Source organism: Pyrgilauda ruficollis, unplaced genomic scaffold (assembly GCF_017590135.1).
Source record: "Pyrgilauda ruficollis isolate IOZ18807 unplaced genomic scaffold, ASM1759013v1 scaffold35, whole genome shotgun sequence".
Classification (NCBI taxonomy): Eukaryota; Metazoa; Chordata; class Aves; order Passeriformes; family Passeridae; genus Pyrgilauda; species Pyrgilauda ruficollis.
In genome coordinates, this window is record NW_024524934.1 from 8,610,067 (window position 1) to 8,634,250 (window position 24,184).

The 24,184-nt window shown below is 38.0% G+C and overlaps 1 protein-coding gene across 1 annotated transcript in view; it reads left to right on the plus strand.

The window, feature by feature from the left end:
- The window catches only part of CDKAL1 (CDK5 regulatory subunit associated protein 1 like 1), a 380,700-nt gene extending 359,012 nt beyond the window's left edge, over positions 1-21,688 (plus strand). The window contains exon 16 of the mRNA XM_041475400.1: positions 19,163-21,688. Coding sequence (XP_041331334.1) covers positions 19,163-19,369 — 207 coding nt within the window. The 3' untranslated portion in view covers positions 19,370-21,688. The remainder of the gene's footprint in view (positions 1-19,162) is intronic.
- The last annotated feature ends 2,496 nt before the right edge of the window (positions 21,689-24,184 follow it).

Below are 24,184 nucleotides of genomic sequence, written 5' to 3' on the forward strand. Positions count from 1 at the left end.
AGAAGGCATACATTGCAGAGGATATATAGGTGAAAGTTGAAGACAATAAAGCATGAACACGTATAAAGGCATTTTTTAATTTGGTTCTAGTAAATCTAAGATAGGATGTATGTGAATTGGACATTAAAAAGTAGTGACAGTAACCTTAAAATAAACATTCAGACAAAACAAACCTGTCACGAGTTGCTAACTGCAATTATAAATATCAGTGAATAAGGATTTCAAAGCTCTGATCAAGATTTAGTTCTGTTAAGTTTCACAACAACAAAAAGAAGATATAAATGCTGTAGATGTTACATCATTTCATTGAGGTAGGCTCGAAGCTGGCAAAGCATTAAGAGTGCACTTCAGCATTTTGAGATTCAGAAAGCAATTTAGCATGTTTTCTATGTTCTTAAGCACTCTGGTAAACTTGTCTTTTAGGGTTTGGAGGTAGGTTTGCAATGCATGTAGTGTTGAGTATATTATCTTTGGATAATATTTTTGAAAAGTCAGCAGTGTGTGTCAACAGTCTGAATATAATCTAATTTAGAAAAAAAACAATTTTAATATTTGTATTAGTTTTATTTGGCCATATTTAGGGATCTTGACTGTTTCTCAGCAGCATAAAGTACCTAATAAATGTATCCTGTTTACAGACAAATGTTTGCCCAAAACTAATCATTGAAAAAAAGTAAGAATCTGCAAGAATATGATCTCTTGTTAGAACCAGAAATAGAGTATGTTATGCTTCTGTACTCCAAAAATAATTATGGTTGTTTACATATGTTCTGTGACTAGAGGAAAAAAATACTGCAAGATGAGAAATATATGAAGAAAAGACCAAAGGGCTGAGGGATAAAAATAAAAGGCTGGCTACCTGCCAGAGTTGCAATGCATTGCCAGAATCAAAGCCCCATAAGTCTGAGGGGCTTTGGTGGGAAGTTTTAATTAGATGGAAAATTAAGGCAAGAGAAAAAAAAATAATTTTTACAGGCTGTTTAATCCCCAGTCATAATTATTTTATGTTCATAGTTCATGTTTCTATAATTCCTCTATGACTGACTTTCTTTTCAAACAAATACAGGCACATCTTTCAGTTTTCTGTTTTCCATTGGTTTCTGTGATGATATTCTCCATGTCTAACACTTCCTCTGTGAATGGCATCTGCTGGGACCCATCATTTCCGATGTCTTCTTTTGTGAGACCAAGATCTCAGACCATCTCTGTGGCTCCCAGGCCTTGGAAATACCCACAGCTGGCCTGTTAAGCTAATAGCTATTCAACTCATTGGGCTCTTTGGAGGAAATGAGGAGTGAGCCACTGATTTTCAGTTAGCAGCCAATTATTTGGTCATTCTGCTTGTTCCTCTTTTCTCTGCTGTCCTCCGTGCATTTTAGTTGCAGTAGGTTATTGTGGCATTGTGCTTCAGGATACTAATGAAGAAGATTTATGTTACTGGTCTTACAGTTAGCCACAAATATTTTCTAGTTACATGAGCAAAAACATCACCCAGCCTTTTTTTATGATGCTAAGAAACAGGAAAGATGCATATATCAAACACTTCTTTATAGCCTGCCAGAAAGAAAATTCAGCAAAGCATAGCTTAAAGGAAACTCTCTGATCTCAGGTAGAAAGGGTGCTTCACTTGTAGGCAAAATAAATGGAGGAGGGGGAAGAAAATATCTTCTGCTGGAACAGAAATGAAAGAAATCATGTCAGAGTTAAGATCTCTCTATTGGAAACTTCCTTCAAGGACTTGGAAGGAAATGTGGAAGATGTGTGTTAATTAATAAGCATAGTTTTTACATGTGCTGGAGTTTCAAAGTGGTGGAAAATTTGGTTCCTGAAGAGGAACTAGAGATTAGAGATTTAGGGCAAAAAGAGAATGAGGAAGCAAATCTTAGATCAAAAAATGGCATAGAGGTGTGAGTAGAGGAATCTTTCATAAAATTTCAGAAACTGTAGAAAGTATGAGAGATGCTAATGAAAGATCAGAATTTCCAAAGAAGAAAGAAAAACTAAAATACACCTTTTACCTCTCTCAGAAAGCTACTTTGCAAAGGGATCGTTCCATCACAAAGTCCAAGAAAGAGTAATATGAGAAATATGGGGAAATTTCTATTAAAGAGAAACATACTGACAAAAAAAAAGGGAACATTTTCTATGTAAAATCATTTTCAAGTAATTCTTTAGGAAAATATGATGCAATACTCTTGCATTCTTAGGAACATACCTTTGTTAGCTCAGTTGAACTCTCTCCCACTTTCTGATACCTTTTTTGTGACACCAAGCTGAGTGGTGCAGTTGTCGCACCTGAAGGATGGAATGCCAAGCTCAAGGACTGGGCCCATGGGAATCTCATGATGTTTAACAGGACCAAGTGCAAGGTGCAATCCCTGGTATGAACATAGGCTGAGGAATGAATAGATGGAGAGCAACCCTGCCAAGAAGGACTTGGGAGTGCTGGTGGGTGAGAGGCTGGACATGACCTGGCAATCTGCACTCGCAGCCCAGAAGGCCAATTTCGTCCTGGGCTGCATCAAAAGCAGAGTGGCCAGCAGGGAGAGGGAGGGAATCATCATGTCCCTCTCTTCTGGTGAGACCCCACCTGCACTGCTGCATCCAGCTCTGGGGTCCCCAGCACAGGAAGAACATGGGCCTGTTGGAGCAAGTGCAGAGGAAGCCACCAGGTAGATCAGAGGGATGGAGCACCTCTTCTATGAGGAAGAACAAGGAGAATTTGGTTTGTTCAGCCTGGAAAGGAGGAAACTTTGGGTTAACCTAATTGTGGCCTTTCAGTATCTGAAGGGAATCTGCAACAAAGATGGAGAGGGACTTATTACATGAGCAGGTAGTGACAGGACAAGGGGGAATGCATTCAAACTGAAAGGGAGTAGGTTTGGATTACATATTCAAAAAAAATTCTGTACTGTGAGGGAATGAGGCACTGGAACAGGTTGCCCAGAGAAGCTGTGGATGTCCCAACTCTAGAGGGGTTCAAGGTCAAGTCGGATGGAGCTTTGAGCAGCCTGGTTTAATGGAAGGTGTCTCTGCCCATGGCAGGGGAATTGGAAACAGATGGTCTTTAAGGTCCCTTCCAACACAAACCACTCTATGATTCTCTGAAGTAACTGATTGTAGGGCTAAGTGTACAAGTACTTAGTGCTTTTGCTTGTATTAATCTGTTTTATTTAATGTGTTCCTTGTATTCCCTGCTGGTTGTAAATAGAGGTCATAAAAGATGGTGTAGTCCTTCTTAATTAATCTTTTTTTCTTACATTTTCTTCAGTTCTTTCATAAAGGTTACTATGAAGTTAGTGTAATAAGAGCTACATTTCCTTTTGAAGAGCAGAGCTCAGTGCCACCTATGGATGTTTTATAAAAGGACCTTTGAAAGTCTCATTTTTTCCTGAAAATTCTTGTGTGGTCTCTTAGATGCTAATTTTCATGATCTACACATTATCTGCATGCTGTGTTGGCTTTGTTTATTTGGGGAATTGAGTTGACTTGAATTTTTCTTCTGCTTGGAAGCCCATTTCTTGGCTTAAAATTTGAAACTTGCAGTTGAGTCTTTCTTACTGGCAGAGTAAATTTTTCTTGCTGGGTTTAGATAAGCACTTTCTTGAATCATATGTAGTGGTTGGGGAATATTAATCAATGCTGATCTTTAGGATCATACTTAGCCAATGTCTGTGACAAAGACTTGAGATGTAAGGCAGCCCCCTTGGGTCATGGGGGTGGGCTAGGTGACTTCTTTGTTTCCAGCCTTATGTGCTATAATTCAATGAACATTTTAATTTAGCCATTTGATGTCTCCCAAACTGGAACAGAAGGTAGTGCAAGTGTGTTGATCCAACACATTTCTCTGCCCTGCTTAAAGGGCTAAAATGCACAGAGCTGATTTAAGACAGCAAGCCCAAGAGCCAGCATAAGACCGTCACCTAGTAGTTTTATCTTGGTGTCTTTAATTTAATGGGCATGTTGTCTTTCTGCCCATTCCTCTGGCAGGGCTGAATTTCAACTACAGTCATCAAAGCTCAGCTGAAACAACTCATATTACATAGACCCTTTTCAAACAAATGCTCACCACAGTCCATTTCAGGTGAAAAAAATTGAACTTTATGTACTTTTCATTTCCTCAACAGACAGTGTTATTTTGCTGAATGTCACTGTTTAATCACTTAAAATACATAATTATGTTAATCCTGTGCAGTTCATGCAATAAATGGAAATAGTAATGGCAAGGAGGATTCAACTCTAAGCCATTTTCTGGAGAATAAGCAAAGGTTAAACAGAAATGTTCTACCTCTTCTGCCGCCAGAAGTAAAACTCTAAGTGCTAGAATAGTTCTGCCATTTTTGTGTATTATTTCTACTGCTCAACCTGCTGATGCTGCACTGCAAGATCAGTGAGTAGGTTCTGCTCTCTGTTGGCATAGGGAAATGTGTAGCCATGGTAATTTTAACTACTTGACTCTCCCTATAATATTTAGGAGATCCTTTTAAAATATTTTTTCTTTTCCATTAGATCTCTAAAAAACTGACTCTTCGGGAAAAATAAAATAGCATTTTGTTCTGGTAATCCTTTATTGTTTAATATACCAATGTTCAGTAAGTTTTAATTAGCTTTCAGGATAAAAGTATAGCATCCACAACTTTTCTCAGTTTTTATGTTGTTTTGGAAGTCATCTACATCCAGTCCACAAAAATCATCATTGGTTTGAATTTTATACCTCTCCAGCAAAGATAGGTGGAGGATATTCAGCCCATGTGTACAATTTATCTCTGCTTGCAGTACTTAGTCATCCCTTTTATTTTTATTAGTACTCCTTAGATCACCAAAAAGCATACTTAGGTAGTATTTCTCTCTCCATTCCTTCCCTATCTCTTCTTTCCCTGTGGGAATACACAGTCAGAGGTATCAGATATTTATGTCTTGAGTGGATGTTATTTCTATCTGTTCCTCCTTTATTGAAGCTGTAATTAAAATAGTCTTTCTACATCAATACTTGAAAGGGACAGCACAAAAAAAGGCACATGTAGCTCATGATACAGCTTTTCCCATTACCAAATGAAGGTCAGTAGGAGATTTGAATTTACATGTACAAAGTTCTGGAATGTTGAACATCCGCCTCTTAGAAATGTATTTGTTGCCAAAACCATCGAAGTGAGATGATTCATTACCTTTGAGATAGTTTTGAAGGGCAATAAAAATTACAGTCATGAGATTAAGCTATTTTTTAACTAAAAACTGTTTTAAAAGTGTAGCTCACTTAAAAAAAATTACCAAACAATGTTAAAGGTAAACTGCCATGTTCTGTAGCCTTTAATATTATTACACGTTCAAAATCTTTATTAGATTCTGAGTAGATTAATGGGTTTCCAATAGTATAATAATCATCCTCTGTGTTTTTGCTTATTCCCTTTATGATAATGAGAATTGCTAAGGTATACATAAATTTTGCAAGTAACTTTTTTCTTTTATTCTGACAAATCTATTGAAAAGGCATTGAGCTGCTCTGCAATATTAGGATTAATTGTGAGTTATAGTAGGATACCCGGATACATTTTTAATCATAATCTTCCAGTCAGACTTTTATAATACTTGGACATAGTGATTTATGTTTGTGCTTTTAATATACTTATAAGAGATTTATTAGAGATTGGAGATTTTTGTTTTTAATTTTGTGGTGTCAGTGGTAATAAGATAAGGAGAAAGCATAAGAAACTCTTTTCAGTAAGAGAAAGAAACAAATTTTGTGTGGTTTTGACATTATTAAATTATATTTGAGGAAGATTCCTGCATATAAAAATTCAAAGGCACATTTGCAGGGGCTATGTCTTAGACTGAAATGAAATTGCGTCTGAGTAATAAGTTCTATTTGATGGCTACATTGGAGAAAAGGTATCTTAAAATATTCAAATGCCTTACTTCAGTGAATTGGATATGAACTTCACAGCCTTAAATTTAGTCCACTGAGGATATGCTCCTAACTACCCTAGAATATCCAAAGAACTTACTGTGACTGTTAAACACATTAGAATGATTGTGTGCTCAAAGACAGTCCACAGAATGTTATAGCATCTAAGTAAGCTTGGAAACTGCTGTTTGTTCAAAGGTCACATACAGTAACTTTGTGTTTGTGCAGGCTGTAGTCCATATCAAGTTTAACATTCCCTCCAGATCCTTTATCATGCCTTTACTGTGTTGTTGCAGTTTTACTGGACCAAACAACAATAGAAATAAACCCTTGCCCTCCTAATACAATCTCTCCCGCTAAGATATTTTTCAAGGAGTCTTCTTAAACTACAGCGGTAATAATCACTGTAAAAAATTGCGTTCTCTCTCTAAGGAACTTGGCTCAGGGCCTATGAGTTTTTACGGGACCTGACTCCTAAACTGAGCTTTAGGATCAGTTCTTATTTTTAACAAGTTCCAAAGGAAGCTGTTCCTGTGGGCTTTATCAAAGACCATTAAGTAAAAGAAACACACAAATTACTGGTTATTTAAGTACTTTGTTAAAGACAGCTTTACTTGTGGTTAGTGCACAGTACACCGATCTTTGATAACCTTTCTCTGACTACTTCCCATTGTGTATTTAAATTACTTGTAGAGTTTCCCTACCTACAATTTATTATTTCAGACCTTGGAACCTTTCTTAAAAATGCAAAAAAGATTTCTCACTGATTTATTGTAGTGCCAGGCATTCTAGCCAGAAATTACAATTATTGTTATGGACTGATGCAACAGTGGGATGAAGGAATTCTGGACTGAAAGATCTAGTCAGGTTAGCATGAAAGGTTATGGTGGTGGTGTGGTAGGGTTAGTGTAGATAGCCCAAATCCCATACATGTTCCCGCTGAGGTAAAATTGGTGCTACATCTGTTTGCAGGGTCCTTTAGGTGTTAAACCTTTCTTTTTCATCACAACATATTCCAAAGCTTGTTCATCATTTTCACGGGGAGTTGACTTAAAGTAGATTCGCAGGTTGGCATCAGAAACAGTTCATGTTTTGAGGTTCCAAAAGAGTCAGAGGGCTTCAAGCACAGCTTTTCTGTGCTTGAAACTCAAGCCCATGAGATGCTAAAATTCCAGCATATTTACTTTCATTTCCTTTCCTTGAGTCAGGACCACAATTCAGATTTGGTGTAATTATAAAATCATGATTTAGGAAATATTTCTTCTATTCTAGATATTATAAAAAACTGGAACTATGATGAGGAAAATGTATGTAGTGCAGTGGTGCTTCAGCTTTTAATCACTAAGGTAACAAGCACTGTCATAAAGTCATTTTTAATTAGGATACAGTGGTATAAAGTCAAACCCAAAGTTATTCTACACATTCATTAACGCCACCATGGTATGAAAGAAATAATATGGATTTTTCTCATTCTTTATTGTGGAAAAGGGCTAACAAATCATATATAAATTAAAAGCATACATGTAAAAAATGTTTATAAATATTTTCCTGGAAGAAATGTACATTTTTAGTTGTTCTTGGTGATGCCAATCACCATTTTTGATGTAGATAGCTCATCAGCCCATTAGAAAATAGTTAATCCCAAGTTTCTGGCTCAACATAATTCAGCAAATGAGTGTTGATTTTACTGTTCTATCAATATCTTCTTTATGAGAGTTTGGGGTTTTTATTACCTTTTTACCTGGTCTTTTCAGTAGAAACACTGTTTGTGAGACTTGACCTGTAATGAACTCCACACGCGTGTGAGCATGTTGTCTTTATTCCAGAAATGGCAAGCCTCTGGTATGGGAACAACCTAAAGAGTAGACCCAGCTCATTTGGTGTTATCCAATACCCTCTTTTCCAGGGGCTGTCAGGTCAGTGTCATGTATGTGGGAGCACATGTGACATGTGGAGCAGGAGAGCTTGTAGCTATTAATTATATGATACATTTCTGTCTGGCCAGGAGATTGGCAAGACATGGCAGTCTAGGCTCTTGGTAGACCCACATGACCTCTCAAAAAGGTTTGACCACCCAAGTACTACAACCTGAGATGGATGTGTGATTGATAAATAGTGAGAGGAATGAAACCTGACTGGCTTAGAGAGCCAGATGTCAAATGCAAAACAAAAAGAAAAAGCCCCATGGAAATTACTGTTATTTTTCTTTAGTTTCAGTATAATCAGGGGGTCCTTGACACAGTATTATGTGAGAAAAATTATTCACTAAATGTCTTGGCTTTCAAATTGATAGATTCTTCTTCATACCTATATATATATATATCTGTACTGTGGCAGAATTTGAACAAATGCTCCATTTTGGATTGGAGTGGCTTGGAAATGTTTGTGAAAGTACTTTTGATGGAACAAAAATGTGTAGGCAGTACACTCAAGCTCTTTTTGTCAAAAAAAATCACATAGCTACAAAAACTACCTATGCATAATATCGACCAGATGGATTTCTGGTCCTGAGGAAAGGGTCCTCTTATCAGGACTAGAGGATTTTTTTTAAACTCTTGTCCTTGTTTTGACATGACTTCGCATGTGATTGTTAAGTCATTTCAGTCAGTGTGACTGTGATTTATCTTATCCGTATGGAAACTATTTTGCAATTCTCACATACAAAATCTCTGATAAGTGCAGATAACATAATTATCATACAAAAAGGACAGCTGTGAATATCCATTTCTGACACAGATATTTTTTTCAAAACACAAGAAGTTTAATTTGGTGAAATGATGGAAGTAGTGCTTAGAATGACAGGAATTCTTTTCTTTTTTCAGCTCATGTGTCTCTTGTCCAAAGAAATGTTAGTTCATTATTTTTTTCAGTGAGGAGTGCTTAAGATTCTGTAGCATAATCAGATTTTGTCGCAGAACCACAGGGGAAAGCCAGATGTGCAGCTCTTAAGAGCTGGAAAGGAATGAATTATACTTGGGGGAGTATCTTGTGTGATAAAAGAAAACTGTTGTAGTGCTGTTAAGCTTTAGTATGGAGACATGAAACATCTGAAAATCCAAACCCATCAATTTGTTAAAGACTACATTAAGCCCCACAGTTGTCATTCTGTGGGCTTGTATTTCTCAACCCTGTAGACACCTGGTATATGTGTGCCACTTTCAGGTCATCCTCTGTTTTATTTGTGTTTATCTCACTTTTTTGTAACTTCTTCTCCTGGTTTGTGTAAGTACTGCGTGTGATTTTGGAGTTTCAGGAGTACAGGTTGGTTAGCAGCATGGTGGCATAAAATAGATTATTGAGGCTGTAGTCTGGCCTTCCCCTCAGCAGAAGCAGTGATTTAGATTTGGGCAAGGGTTTTTTTGTCAGCACTTGGTGTCCTCCCATTGTTGAAGCGAGTCAGTTCAAAAGTTACTAGGACAGGCAGAGATATTGAAATGAAGTGGAGGACACCACTGTCCAGGAGTCAATTGCTGCCAATACTTGCATTCACCTAGAGACAAAAGCAACAGCAAACCTTGAGAGAAAGCTGTATTAAAATATTTTGGGCTATATTCTCACAGACCAGTAGCCTTTTCTAAACAGAGGAAAGTTTAACAGTCCTTATTTCTGGGTAAAAGCTGTATTGTGTTTCAGTCTTTTATTAGGTGCTTATGCAGTATTTTCACAAGTGTCCATGTGCGATTTTTTCTGTGCACAGAGCTAAGGCTGTTCCTTTAGTATCAGAATCTTTTAGGTTGGAAAAGACCTTACAGATCATCGAGTCCAATCACTAACCCAGCACTGCCAAGCTCACCACTAAACCATGGCCCCACGTGCCACATCCATGCATCTTCTAAATACATGCTGGGACAGTGACTCAGCCACTTGCCTGGGCAGCCTGTTCCAATGCTTGACAACCTTTTGGGTAAAAAAAAAAAAAATTTCCTAGTGTCCAATTTAATAAGCTACTGTTACATATTTTTTCTCTTCATTGTTTTTCATGTAATGTTGGTGTTGTTACACGCCTTTTAAACCTCTCTTTCAAGGCAGTTACTTGTTTCTTTCTAACCTTTCCTGTGACCCCCCCCATAACTAAATTTCTGAGTGCTTAAGAAGTTAAGAAACAGCTATAAGTTTATGTTTGCATTATCCTCCTGAAATGTAGCTTGTGTCTTCCTATTTCACAGATAAAGATGAGGCAGATGTTTAAAGTACCTGCTAGAAGGTTAGTCTGGAGAACACATTTGATGGTGGCTGCTTAAAGATGCTTGGAAATAGATACTTAAAATTATTACACTTTTGTAGCATGAATTCAAGCAAGCTGCAGTGTTGTCTTTTCAGCATTTAAGACAACTCTAGGGGATGATATATCAAAAAAAAAAAGAAAAAGAGGAAATTAGTATTTTTAAATTCATGGGTAATTCCAGAAGAACTGAATTTCTCCCCATGAGCTAATCCTCAGAATTATCAGATACAACCTGATAGAGCACACTGTGTAACACCCATGTGGGAGAAGACTGAGGTCCAGTGGGTGCAAATGGTCAGTATTTGAGCATGACAGGGTGCAAGTCCCTGCTCAGGCACTCCAATCCTGTACAACTGCAAAAGTTTGGTCAGACCACCCTCTGAATGATACGAAGTCTCTCCCGAGGGCAGATATTTGTTCCAGCCTGCAGATTGGATACTTAAGGCTCTTTGATGTCTTAGACAGGGTGCCAAGGTGCTATCATGATTATCTAGCATAAAATACACTGCAAGCCAAGAAAGGTTTTTCTCATGTAATCTTTCTTGTGGGGAAGGGCTGACGAATCATTTGTGATGACTGGGGATAGAAAGATTGTGTTAGAGCAGTTAGGCTTGCTAATCACAGAAAGTAACCATTGTTTGATGTTTTCATGAGAGAGCCCTCCATTAACTGCAGCTGAACTTGACTGAGTGTGAAATTAAAAAGGAGACACAGATTTCCAGACACTCCCTCAGGTGCTCAAAAGTATGCTAACTGGCACTGTGGGAGACCCTCTAAAACAGCTGTGCTTGGTGAGCATCTTCACTCCCAGGAACTGGAGGTGTTTAATCCCAGGCAGAAAAGTCTGTGAAAATAAATGTAAGAGAAATTGTCAGGAGACTGCATATTAAGGCATTGCCTAGCTTTAAGAAAATGATTTTAAAACTTCAACTTGACAGACATAAAAGAACTTAGAGGCTATGTTGGCTTCTGCTGGCAGCTGGAATCTGAATTGTAGAGGCCCGATTGCTGACTTGCATTGTGGCACTGCAGACATTCAATCTTCTTTATTTTTTTTCTCTCACTGTAAAATGAGGGAGGCATATAGATCCCACAGATACCTAGAGGAATGAAATTTGAAACTCTGTGGCCTAGTATCATTGCGAAGTATTTAAAATGCTCTTTTAAAACCATGTTTATTATCCACGACATTGAAGTGTAAGAAGGGCTGTACCTTTTGCCTCTGAGGTTGTTGTACTATATAAGTCTCTGTGGAACATTCCATTTTAATGCTTGGTTCTGTAGGAAGAAATGAAAACACCATAAATTCAGGATTATGACATATTCTAGGATTAAGGGGGAGGCTTTAGCCAAGAATATGTACATATATCAGTTTATTCTACTTTGCTGTATGTGAAAGATCTTTGAAATCTCTCCTGATTTTGAGAGACAATGTCCCTTGAGTAAAAGCAGTATTACTCATTTCACTGTTGATATGTGAATATCATTCAGTTATATTGTTGCTTCTTGTGTCATGAATATACATTTTCAGATCTTGCTATTCATTTTACTGGGGTATTCTTTCTGATGGAAAACTTTTGTGTCTTTGCCTGTAGCTACCATTGACCTCCACGTAATTGTCACTGTTGTTTCAAGATGTAAAAGGGAAGCAAAGCTAGCAAAGAGGTGATGGTCTCTCAAAGCTTGTGCTGTAAAAAAAGCATATCATATTTCATTTAATATTCTCACTTGTAGAGCAGACTTTGAACATTCACGTCTTTCTTTCCTCATCCAACAAAATAAACTGGGAAAACTGTTGTATTATAAACACAACCTTAAAATTCTTATTTTAAAAAACATCACTTCCCCCCCCCAAAAAAAAAAAAATCTTAGTGATCCTTTAAAGAAGGAGCAAGCTGGAATCCTATGGAATGGTATCTAATAAGACAGGCCTTGGTATGCACACCAAAAAATGATATCTAGTGTTACTAGAAGTTAATGTACATCCTGTAATTCACTGTAATGTACTTTCAAAGCCATGAAGCCTGTGCTAGTGATCGCTAGGAAACAGATTTGTCTGTTAGCCAGCTAATTACCAGATAAGTGCCCAGAGCAAGTACCTGCCATCTCCTTCATAAAGCTGTCCTATGCACTGGGAGATAAATAGTGACAGAACTCCATCCTGAATTTGCCCACATTGTGCTGCTGTGTTCATTCCTCATTTCAAGTCATTGCTTGGGTGATTTCTGAAATGCAAACTTTTTATGTTTAGGAGATCTCTCAGTTCTGTTGTGGTTGCAGGTGCTGGCTGGAATGCTGGCTGTCATATCCTTTGATTCTGTCATAGTGATTGACACCCCACACACCTCATTACAAAAAAATAAAGCTCAGAACCCAGGCATCACACTGTCTTTTAAAGATGTTGTGTCTGACCTTGAATGACAGGTTATTTTGACAGTGCATTGTTTGTGTAGTGGAAAAATACTGAGTCACTTAAGTTTAATAGCAGCACAAAATACAAATATGCTAAAAGAGAGTCAAGTCCTGGCTGGAAGCATTTATAGGTAAATATAAAGAAACAGGGTAGAATAAGTGGGCATAATGAAAAACAGCACAATACTGTGTTTTAAACATTTTGGAGATGGTTTTTGGCTTGTGTTTTCTCAATTGGTTGTTTCTCTTGTTTTTGTTAGTTTGTTAGTTGAGCTTTTTGGTAGTTTCATTCCTGCTCAAAGTGTACATCACAAAAGAAGTTATTTAATAAGCCCCAGTTGCTCAGCCTTCTGTCTAGCATCTAAGTGCTTTTTGAATTTTGAGGGCTGATTGAGGGAATAATCTGAAAGACTGGGGGAGGAAAAAGAAGTAGGTAGGCAAGGGCCTACCCTTAGGTAAGAACATGGAAGAGAGCAGGGAGATGTCTGCCAAGAAAAACACCAATGCAGCCATACAGTAATGGTGGGAATTTACAGAGAGAAAATTAATTCATTTTATACTCTTAAATAGGAATATTAAAATTTGAATTTAATGTTAATGTAGGAGGAGGAAGTTCCAGATGTGTGTCTGTATGACATGACATTACAAATTTGTGTTCCTAGTGGCATCTCTGCCTGTGTTTATTTGAGAGGCTGCATTGTCAGATGATGCAAGAGAGAAATGAGGAGAAGTAGAAGGAAAAGAGAATGGACAGGAGGAATTATTGTAGTAGTAATCAAGGTAAAAGTTGAGTAGTGAGCAAAGTGGATTTTTCTATGCTGATCAAAGGAACTGGACAGATCATGCAGGTGTTACTGGAAAGAACACAGACTTTGCTGACTTGCTGTGCAGGTCAGGGAGGGCCCTAGTTAAAGATTGTCTCCATAAAGGATGACAGCTGAAAGGAACTGTCAGATTTAATGCAGATGAGCTTAAGGTCAATCAGTCTCTACAGCCTCCCATTATTACCTGTAGAGTTGTATTTGACCATGGTCCAGCCTCGAGGAGTATTGCTGACCTGCTTTGACCGGGTCATTTGCAGTGATCTTGCCGTAAATGAGGAGCTGGGAACTGTAAGGAGTTCAGATTTGGATCATGGAGTTGGTCAGGGTCTGGAGCAGCTGGCCTGCGAGGAGAGGCTGGGGCTTGTTCAGGGCTGGGGCAGGGCTGGCTCCAGGGGACCCCAGCAGAGGCTTCCCAGTGCCTGCACAGGGGTTCCTGACAAGAACCAAGCCTAGTGCCTCCCATTGGCACATGTGGGACATGAGGGACTGGGCCTAGGTTGAAATGAGAGGTTCAGATGGATATAAAGAGAAGCATTTTCCCATGAATGGGCTCCAGCAGGGGAACAAAAGCACAGAGAGGTTGTGGTGTCCATCACTGGATGTTTTCAAAGCCCAACAAGAAGAAATAATATGAAATTCCTTTGCAAAAGGACCCGGCTGCTTTATTTTTTTTCCTCAAGGTTGCTCATTTTTTAAAATGGATAAGTAAACTCTGCGTGTATTGGGAATCAGCGAATTCCTAGGAATGGTGTACACCTGATAACATCTGACACAAGCACGCTTGTAGACAGCATTTTCTCTTAACAGCATCATACTGGGCATTCATTGGAATACATGATGGCAGGGATGCTTCTTATAGGAATTACTGTGTTAATTCTATTAGGAAAAAAATATTTTCTGTGCCATTTATTTTGTAATTTAAGATCAGCATTCCACGTTTGCAGAAGGCTGGTAGAATTTTTAAAGTAATAAATCAAAGGAGTTCTCTTAATACCTACAGAACTAAATGTGTCTTCCAGAACTATTCAATGAAACTCAATTTACATATTTTTTGGATGTGTAATCTATGTGACCTTCAGTAACTGTTTGTTTTTTTAAATCTGAAAAATGCCTTTAAAGAGTAATAGCCCGGAGTTTCAAATAGTGCAGCAGGAGATGTAATGCATATTTTAACATGTTTTCTTTAGATTTGTCACACAGACTTGTGCATGATTATGTAAAAGTCCACGTTTTTAAAGCCAGTAGTACAAGTGTGTGATGTACTTGGTTGGGCTAAAAAATTCAGAAGTCTAATTTATCTTGAGATATGCTCAGTCAAGAAGTTTTTCACAGCAGTTAGCTAACACTTCAAGCTCTAACAGTGCCCCTGAGCCATAAAAGAAATTTGCATGTAAGAAATGTTTTGAATCTATTAAAACCTCAGCTCAGAGCTAAAGAGTTTCTCTTATGTCTTTGTTGACTAACATGAAGTGAGATCTTACAAAAAGCTAGGCTGTGATCGACAGATGCCAAATCTTAGGTTTTGATGTGATTATATATTTCTTTCATGCATGGTGGTTTGCTCTGGGACTGGAGTTTCAGAAAGACAGCAATCAATGGGTCTGTGCAAGAGTACACAAAATATATTACTCCTGGCAGTTGTCAAGGCAGAATTATTCAAAAAATAATCTGAAATGCATTTGATCATACACTAGAAGTTTTAATAATTTATATTACACCTTATTAGCAAAGTCTTGTGTTTACTTTGTGACTGCCAAAACAAGATGAAAGGCTTCCTCCATGGAAATACAAGATGCTTAGCTCAAAGTCTCTGTCTGTACATTTCAGTTTGGTAATTTCCCTTCCTTCCCTCATTTTCATTAACAGTATATAGTTTTAAATCTTAGAGTGCCTTTTCCTTCATTGTGGTCCTATTTAGTGAGAGCGGTGCTTAACAAGTCTACCCAAAAGTTTGTGGCCTATCAAGACTGAAACTAGTACAAACACGTATTTTTGAAATTTCTTTACCTTAGGGCTCCCTCCCAGCATTTTTTTGTTAAAAGAGGCTTTGAATTTTGCTCTAAATGCCACTGAAATGAATCATTATGGTAATCTTTCTAACTCTTGCAGCTACAGAAGTGTGATTTCTGAGCTCAGCTTAAGGAACTGTTGCACTCTGACTAGTGATTGTACGTGGTAAATATCACAGCTATATCAAGTCAGAATATTACAGAAATTACTTCAAGATTTCTTTGGAAAGCTAATGCACTGTGAATATTGTATCTAGAGACAGAGATACAAATAAGGATTGGTCAGAATGAATCCTATTAAGTGAGAGCATGGTAAGTGGACAGTGTAAATGTTTTTTTACCTCCACCAAGGTTTTTTACACCAAATGGGCATAGAGTCATATATACACTATTCATATATATATATATGACTATATATATATTCATATATATATATAGTCATATATACATACATATTCACTAACACAGCTGTTTACAGGATACTTGTGTGCCTGGAGGAACTGCTTATATTCTTGACAGGCCCATCACTGTTGTCCAGCCTGTGGCAAGGGCCACTCAGCCCTTCCTCAGGAGGGAGAGGGGGCAGTGACACGGTCCCTTTAGCAGAGCTCCTCTTCCCAATGGGGAATTTCTGCCATGTTTCACTGAGCAGCACAACAGACTCTGAGGAAGAGGCATCCACCTGCAGGTGTCTCTGAGTGATTATCCTGGGTTTAAAAGCTCTGTATGAATCTCAGGATGGGGACAAAAAGACTGTTATTTTCTACAGGAGCCTTTCAGTCACAGGGAGCCAGATGTACCTTTTTTTTTTTTTTTTTTTTTTTTTTTAAACAGATGCACATTCTGTGATGATAATGAAGGAAATTTTCATGGAGCCCTGTGGTATTACTCATGTGTCAGGCAGAATTTTGGGCCAAACTGGAGAACAGTGCTTAGAAAACATGAATCAGATGAATACACTCTTTACTTTCCTTGGGAGGGAATATTTGGCAGGATCACCTGAAGAGGTGTACATTATCAAACAGAAACACAGCATGTTTAAGTGGTAAGCTGTGATGTCTTTAAGAAAAGGGTCACTTCAGTTTGCAGATTGAGATATTTTTGTCTTTCTACAAAAAAATTGATCAACTGTATCAGTATTACCATCTCATTTATTGGAAATATGATGAAGTAAGAAAAAACAGATTTCACAGCTGTACTAAATGACTTAGATGAAATGGTACTGGGACAACTCACCAGCAGAGTTCACCACCACTGGAACTTTGTAAACCTTGCTAAAATGTCTTGTGCCATTCTGTCCTACCAGCAGTATGCAGCACTACCTAATGCATATGCAGTGCATGTTGCAGCAGAGGTGTAAGAAAACAGTATGGTAACAAAAAAAAAGCAGTATAGGCATGATCAAAATTATACCAGCGAGATGAAACTCTTTGGTTTTATGTTGGAAAACAGAAAAACTGTATATATAAACGAAATACCAGTGAAACCACTACTGTAAACTATGTTACAGAAACATGATTGAATGCATGAAACACTGATGTGCTTAACTGTTAGCGAAGGAGAAAACTTAAAAGAAGTCTCTCAAAACAATTTACAATTTGTGTTTGGGGCATTTTGCTGGCTGTCCCTAGTCTTCCTGAGACATGTAGGGAGGAACTGAAGCTGAGCATGAAGAGGAGCATTGAGGAGAAAGTCCAACATTATTTATGAGGTACTGGCCCTTTTTATCAGTGTGCCAAGGGATAGCATCTAGTCTTGTATGAGTAAATAGCTATGATTTTATCATGCAGTGTAGAAATATTTAATTAGGAGTCAATAGGCTGATTGTACTCAGCCAAATTTTAAGTCATAATTCAGTGAAAAATAAATATCAGAAGAAATAAGACTTTAGTTGTACTGATATTTTTACAGCTTTATCCATTCCATTAAATTATTTTAACCTTAATGTTAGTGTACCAACAATACATATAAAACCAGATCATTACCTTCAATTAAGCACCTTACATTAGAGATTTGTGAGACCTGCAAAGAAAAGAAATGCTTTATAAATGTCTAGAAAGAATAAATTGCAGAAGAATTTAGACTCATTTGTAAAAAATCCTTAATTCTCTACATTTTCCAGTTTAATCTTCAGGCAAAGGTTAATCAACTTTGATTTGGGAGGACAAAATAGCTGTGGCCAAGTGCTAAAATTTCAGACACCTTAGAAATTGATTGTAATTAATAACTTAACATTAGTTTTTGATTAAGTTAACATGTTCTGCACAGTATAGACTGAAGTTCTGGAGTTGTGCTGTTACTGTGGAGAATTGCACCCAATTGCTGGGGTGTAATTCCTTGGTTTCTTTCCTCTGTTTACCCAGTTGTTCTTCTAGGTGCTTATGTGTGAGAAGTCATCCTCATTTCATAGCTCACTTGATCAGTAACCCTTTGCCTGTGTGAATTGGGCTCTAAGTCAGCAATAACTCAGTTGTTAGAATAGCACTTACTCCAGGCTGTCATTTGCCCCTTTGATGCTTACTTACCTAACCAGTAGTAATCATTATTTTCCTTCTACAATTACTCTAATGGAGCTGATTGCTGAAATGGAAAACAGGAGGCAGTTACAGGAGGTTTGAATTGTGCTGTCACACTTTCATGGGCAGGCACCTTTCTTGGAGCTTTGATATTTCTTTGAGTTTGCCCAGAAATATGTTTGGTAGAAGACAGAGCGGGCATCTGGTCTGTATTTTCATGTGGCCCTGTTTCAGCTTCTTGGAAATACAAGATTATCCAGATAGGTACTTTCTGGGTCCCTGATTTATTTTACACAAAATGTGAAAGAGAAAAAAATAAAATGGTTTAATCAAAAACCTTTTTTTAACTGGAAAATTTCAAACCAATTAAAAATCCAGCTGAAATCAATTGAATTCCCAAGAGACTATTCAAATCGAGGAAGGAAAACAGAAATATTGCATCTTATGATAAAGCGTCGTTACACCTTTGCTTAATTACACCTTTACCACTTATATCTCTTGCAAATGTCATCAGAGTTTCACTGGATGTTTTTCCTTTTGGGTATCTACAATACTGAACTGAATAAGACTGTGAGAGAAAAGAGCCTTTTATTCTTTTCACTTGGATTTTCTGCTGAAATAGTGATGCAACATCTGTAACTTGTGCTGCAGTTAAAAGACATCATATTCTTGGGGATCTTGGTGCCTGCACTCAGGTTGGGAATGGTAATGGCAGGCACAGCAGGGAGCTGGGACTCAATATGCTGAATGAGAAGGTGAGTGTTTTAGCACAGCTGCCTCCTGAGGGTCAGGGGAAAGGAAAAGCCCTTTGGGAGGATTTTCAAGCACCACTGAGCTGGCACACCAGGAGTCAATGATTGACTTTAGAAGATTCCTGCTGTGCAAGGGATTGAGTGTTGTGGTCCTCTTTATCACTGGTTAGACATTTCTTTTGGAGAAGCCAAAAATCAGAAAGTAGTGAGATAGCAGCAAAACAAATTAAAAAATAACCATCAAACAACTGTCTCTGATGGCAGTGAGGTCTGGGGATTTGTTTCTGTTGCTAACAGCTGCATTGACTTGGCAGTTAAGTCATTAGAAATACTGATTTTGTATGGCATTGATAAACTTCCTGTACGAAAAACAGATGACCTGGTGATGACGCAGTGCAGGTTGAATTGTTGGTCTTGAAAAGGACATTAATTTGAACCTCAGTATAAAGAGGAGAGTGTATTTGGTATGTACAATCAGAGAGACAGAACAGCTTCAATCCTAATGTGTGCATTTCTTCACAGGAGTTCCGACGTTCAGCACAGAATGGCACAGACTGGAAAGCGCAGCCTTGTGCTGAGATCCCAGTGAAGGCACGGCTCAGCTCCTGGACGGCTTTGCAGCTGCCATGGCAACAAGAGGGAGGTGGACTGAAGATCCTGTCTGTCAGCCTGGCTCTCCTGGCAGTTCTTGTTATGTTTTACTACGGAGGAATGAAAACAGAACTGTGAACTGAATGGGGCTTTTATAAAAACAATGAAACTGCTGTTCAGAATCTTCAAAGGAAACACTTTTACCAACAAACCTTTTTTTATTTTAGAAAAAAAAAAAGCTTATATGCATTGGGCAATAATTTGTACTCGCTCTATGCCTTTCCTCTCATTCAAAGTAGAGAAGGTTAGTAAGCTGTGGGAAGGCCTATCTTGCCAAAACCTGAGATCTTTGGTTGGTAGAACAGGTTGTTGCATATTTCCTTTTCTTTTTTTTTCCTAAAATGATGCAATATTTGCATTACATACTCTTTTTCATAATTGCTGTATCAGATAAAATTGCATTAAGTTTATAAGGAATCTTTCCATTGAGTGATATTGGTCATCTTTTATGGGTAGATTATTTAAAGCTTTCCTAAAGATTTTGCTTGATGCAGTGTGATCGTTTGGTATCTGTCTTTTTACATTAGAATGAACACTGCAAGCCCATTAAAGTTTGTTATTTGTTGCTATTTAATTTGCTGTCATGTCTGAAAGAATTCTTGCCTGCTATCTTGCATCTCTCTACTTCACAATGAGTTATCAGTCTTTTTTAATACAAGAAGAATTATTTTTTATGTAGAAATAGTTCTAAATGTGTTGGGTTTTTATAATTGAATGGGAAGATGTTATTCTGGTGATGGAGTTCTGTTAAAAGATGGATTTAATACAGTCTGTAGGTTTTACACAATCTTTAGAGAACTACCTGGGAATCTCTTAGCCTTGCACTGGCTCAGTAAAACAATTATTACTCTGTTGGTGGGGGGGTTGCATTTTGCACAATGAAAATCTATAATTACTATAATTCAGCCATTGTGTGATGGCAGGATCTCCACACATCCTGCGAGTGTGCTGGTGAGTCAGGGACTGGACTGTGTGCCCAGTTCTTCCAGCCCCTTACCTCATCATATTGTTGGTTTGTTCATGCCTTGTCACCTTTCTGAATCTTCATCCAAACTTCCACTTGCAGAGACTGTTTAAAATCATAACACAGGCACTGTTGAGGGTTTTTTTTTAATGTTTGTGTCACATCCAGATGGAGTTGAGCTGTCATGTTTACATGGCTGTTGTGGTTTAACCCCAGCAGGCAGCTAAGATGCTCGCTCACCCCCCTGCAGTGGGGTGGGGGAAGAATCAGAAGGGTAAAAGTGATAAAACTTAGGAGTTGAGGTAACGACACTTAAATAGGTAGAGCAAAAGCTGCACATGCAAGCAAGGCAAACCAAGGAAATAAATCATTCATTACTTTGACAGGCAGGTGCTCAGTCATTCCCAGAAATGCAGAAGAGGCCTTGACTCTGTGCAAGCCCTCCTCAGCAGCAGAAAATCCAAAACATAGCCCCATACCAGCTTCAGTGAAGAAAATTAACTCTATCCCAGCCAAAACCAGTACATTGTCTCTACAGTGCAGAGGAATAATCCCCTAGTAAGAGTGCTTTGTACCTTATAAATTGGGGATTCGTAATAGTTACAGACAATTAACCAGGAAGCTCCACCATGATGCTTTCAGCACAGCCTGTAAATATAACAACAGATGTAACTGTCTTCCGGAAATCAGGTATGTGATCACTTGAATATTATATATCTTATAGCAACCACTGGAGGTCATAAACCAAGACTCAAAATCCATGAGTTTTAAAATAAAACAAAAAACAACCCATGCCTTTAATTTGCTTGTTTGTTGGGGTGCTTTTTTTGTCAGGCTTTTCTGTACAACAAGGAATATATAACAATCAGTAATTTACTTTTTTAACAAATCTGAAAAATTCTCTGAAAAAAAATGCACCAACATGACTCTGGGAGTTAAAATTTTTGGGAAAATACCACAGATTGCAAGATTCTCAGGAAAACTGTGGATTGACAAAATCATCATATCCCAGCCAAATTTTCGCATGTGATGGGAATAATCTATGCAGATATGTTGTGTGCCTCTAGCATTATCTCTGTCAGCCACTCTAGCTTATCTAATCGTGGCAATTACAGACTCATTGCATCAGCTATTACAGAGATTTACGAAGCTTGTGATTTAGATTCTGTGCATCGTTGACTTTAATGGGACCAGCTTATTTTCTTAGAAATAGTGCAATATACTGAAAGAGGCCAAAGAAGACTTTGCAAATTATATTGCCTGCAGTATATTCTTAAACTGAGCTTTAATCTGATAAGTAGGAAGTGTTTTTTATCAAGTATTTTGTTGCCTTCCTTTAGATTTTGAGAGAGGTTTTTGACACTTTGTGTTGTAGAGCAGCATTGTGTTTGTCGTTGTGTTCTGTTTATGTACAAATAAAGCTTCCAAAGCCACTGAGCTGAGCAAAACAGTTCTGGTCAAACAGCTTACCTGGAGCAAGCCTGGACTGCCTGGGGTCAAGCCTGGGAAACCTCAGTGAGTGTGGAGTGAACTGTACAAGTACATCCTCCTCATGGAACGAGTTGACCTGAACATGTGATCTGTGATTTTTGATCCTCTTTGGCTCTCTGAATGCCCTATGTACCCTGCCAGGTGGCATTTTTAATTTTTACATCAACATTATGTTTGACACCTACTTCCAAGTATTCCCTCTGTGCAAGCCATCAGAGTGGGTGAGAAATCTGCTGCACTCCAGCTTAACAAGGTCATTGTGGGAAAAGTTACCTCATAGTCAATTGATCCCACTTTCACACACGCTGAACACACACATCACTAGAGAATATGTCTGCTATAAGCAATCTACGTTCAATGACCTTTTGTCAGAGCAAAAAAAGAATACAATTTCCATTTGATACCAAGAAAGCCTCAACTATTTTTCTTAAGTGTTTGTGATAGCTCTGAGTTCTCTTTGGCTGTTTCCAGTGAGGAATCTTGCAAACCGCAGAACCCTGAGTAGCAAAGACATCTTAAATCTGTTGTAAACAGCATTAAGTACACACATTGTATTTTCTACTTGAGCATTGTATGCTGGAGGACTTTGTCATTTAGTCTTTCCATTGTGGCTTCTAGAAATAGTATGCTTGTTTAGAAAAAGAGTATGACATGGAAGAAGTGTTTTGTGTAAAGCTTGTTCTATAAAGCAAGAGAAAGAAGAAAAGGTGCTTTTTGAGGAGATTCACTTCTGTTACATCATTCCTTGCACATCTCTGAACATCTGACAGCTACTGTTAACCTAGTTTCACTTCCCGGTTCAACTTCCCATATGGAAAGCTGGAGCGATTTTTGAATAATAGCAAGTAATATCAGAAGTGGCAGCAACTGGCAACTCTGACACCGAGCTTGGCTGTGGCCATTACCCAGAATCCTCCTGCTCTTCTTGAGAAGCAATTACAATTTCACAGGTTGGAATTAAAATTCCCTGCAGTATGCAGGAGAGTAACTGAAACTGTCAAAGTGATTTCAAGCTGCTAATCTCTCCCTGCTCCAAGAGTGAAAATAGAGCCCCTCTTACCCAGGCACAGATCTGACAACTTAAAAACTTCAGCCTTCCACTACATTTAAATACATATGGAGAGTGGCTTGATCTGCGCACAGAGGATATCTGTAAAGATGTTATGTCTATGAACATTTGTGTGTTATTAACAAGTCTATCTTTTTTAACTTTAAGACGTGTATAACTTCAGGGACTAAGATGAATATAAAAGAAGTCTTATGCAAGAGCTCTGACAATTTGGAGGAATGAGTAGGCATGTGCCTGTTTGTGTGAGGTTTATTAAAATCTTTATTTATGTCTTCTCAAACATGTATTTTTTGCTAGAAAAATTGCTTGCAACTTTCCCAGATTTTATTTTCACAGTTTTGTATTCCACATTATATTTTGTGTGCACTGTGGTTGATTGTATAGATAGAAACAGAGAGCATTTAGAAATTAAAATGTGGAGGAAAAAATTGAGGGGCTGTAAAACTAGGGTGCAAAATGAAAAATATTTGTGCAAAAGCTGCAAAGCAAGATTGGTCTAGGAGACATGGACCACAGAGTTAGGAATTGGCTGCAAAATAGCATTGGACTTGTTCACAGGCAGGGTTCATCCACTAGATAATTAAAATCAGAGTCATTGCTGGAAAGTGTTTGGGCAAATATCATTAAATGTCTTTTAGTTCCATATTTGATTCATGCAGGCTCTTAACATTCAAGTGAATGCTTTTTTCCTTTAAATGAAGGTTCTTCAGTCGGTGGAAGGGAGATGAATTATGAATAGTCTACTTTCGTTTTAAAGAAGCCCAATACCATTAAAAAAATCATGTCACTGCAACTGCTGGTATCCCAGCATCCCTATTTGGGAAGTTGTGGTTATGGATTTGGATCATTAATGCTGTCCAGTCGTGTCCCATGAATGGAGAAAGAGTAATATTTGAATATCCTCTCAACAATATTTTGTTGGAAAATATTTAGCAATGTAGCCATTCTTCTTCAAAAGTGGTCTTAACATGATGTTTTATAGAGGACAATCTGCCCTGCATGGTTTGCTTAATGCTGGTTTTAGGTAATGGGATGAATTTCCATGTTGGTGACCAGGGTGTGATGCAGACTTGTGCCTACAACTTGCATGCTTTAAATGCCCCATCTGTCTTTGAGTGTGAAAAGAGGATAGTTGTGCTTAAGTGAGCATAAAATATTGTGTCTACTCTCTTCCTGGGTGGTGTTTGTGGGGAGTGGTGTATAAATGTTAGTTGTCAGTGGGTTACGGATTACAGGAGAATCTTGGAGATGACAAAACACACCAAAAAAGTGCCATGATTGTTTTGCACATAGTAAGAGTTGGGGATCTGAGAGAAATTAATGTGATGAAATCATGACATGATAGGAAATTTGACTTCTTGTGGTTAGG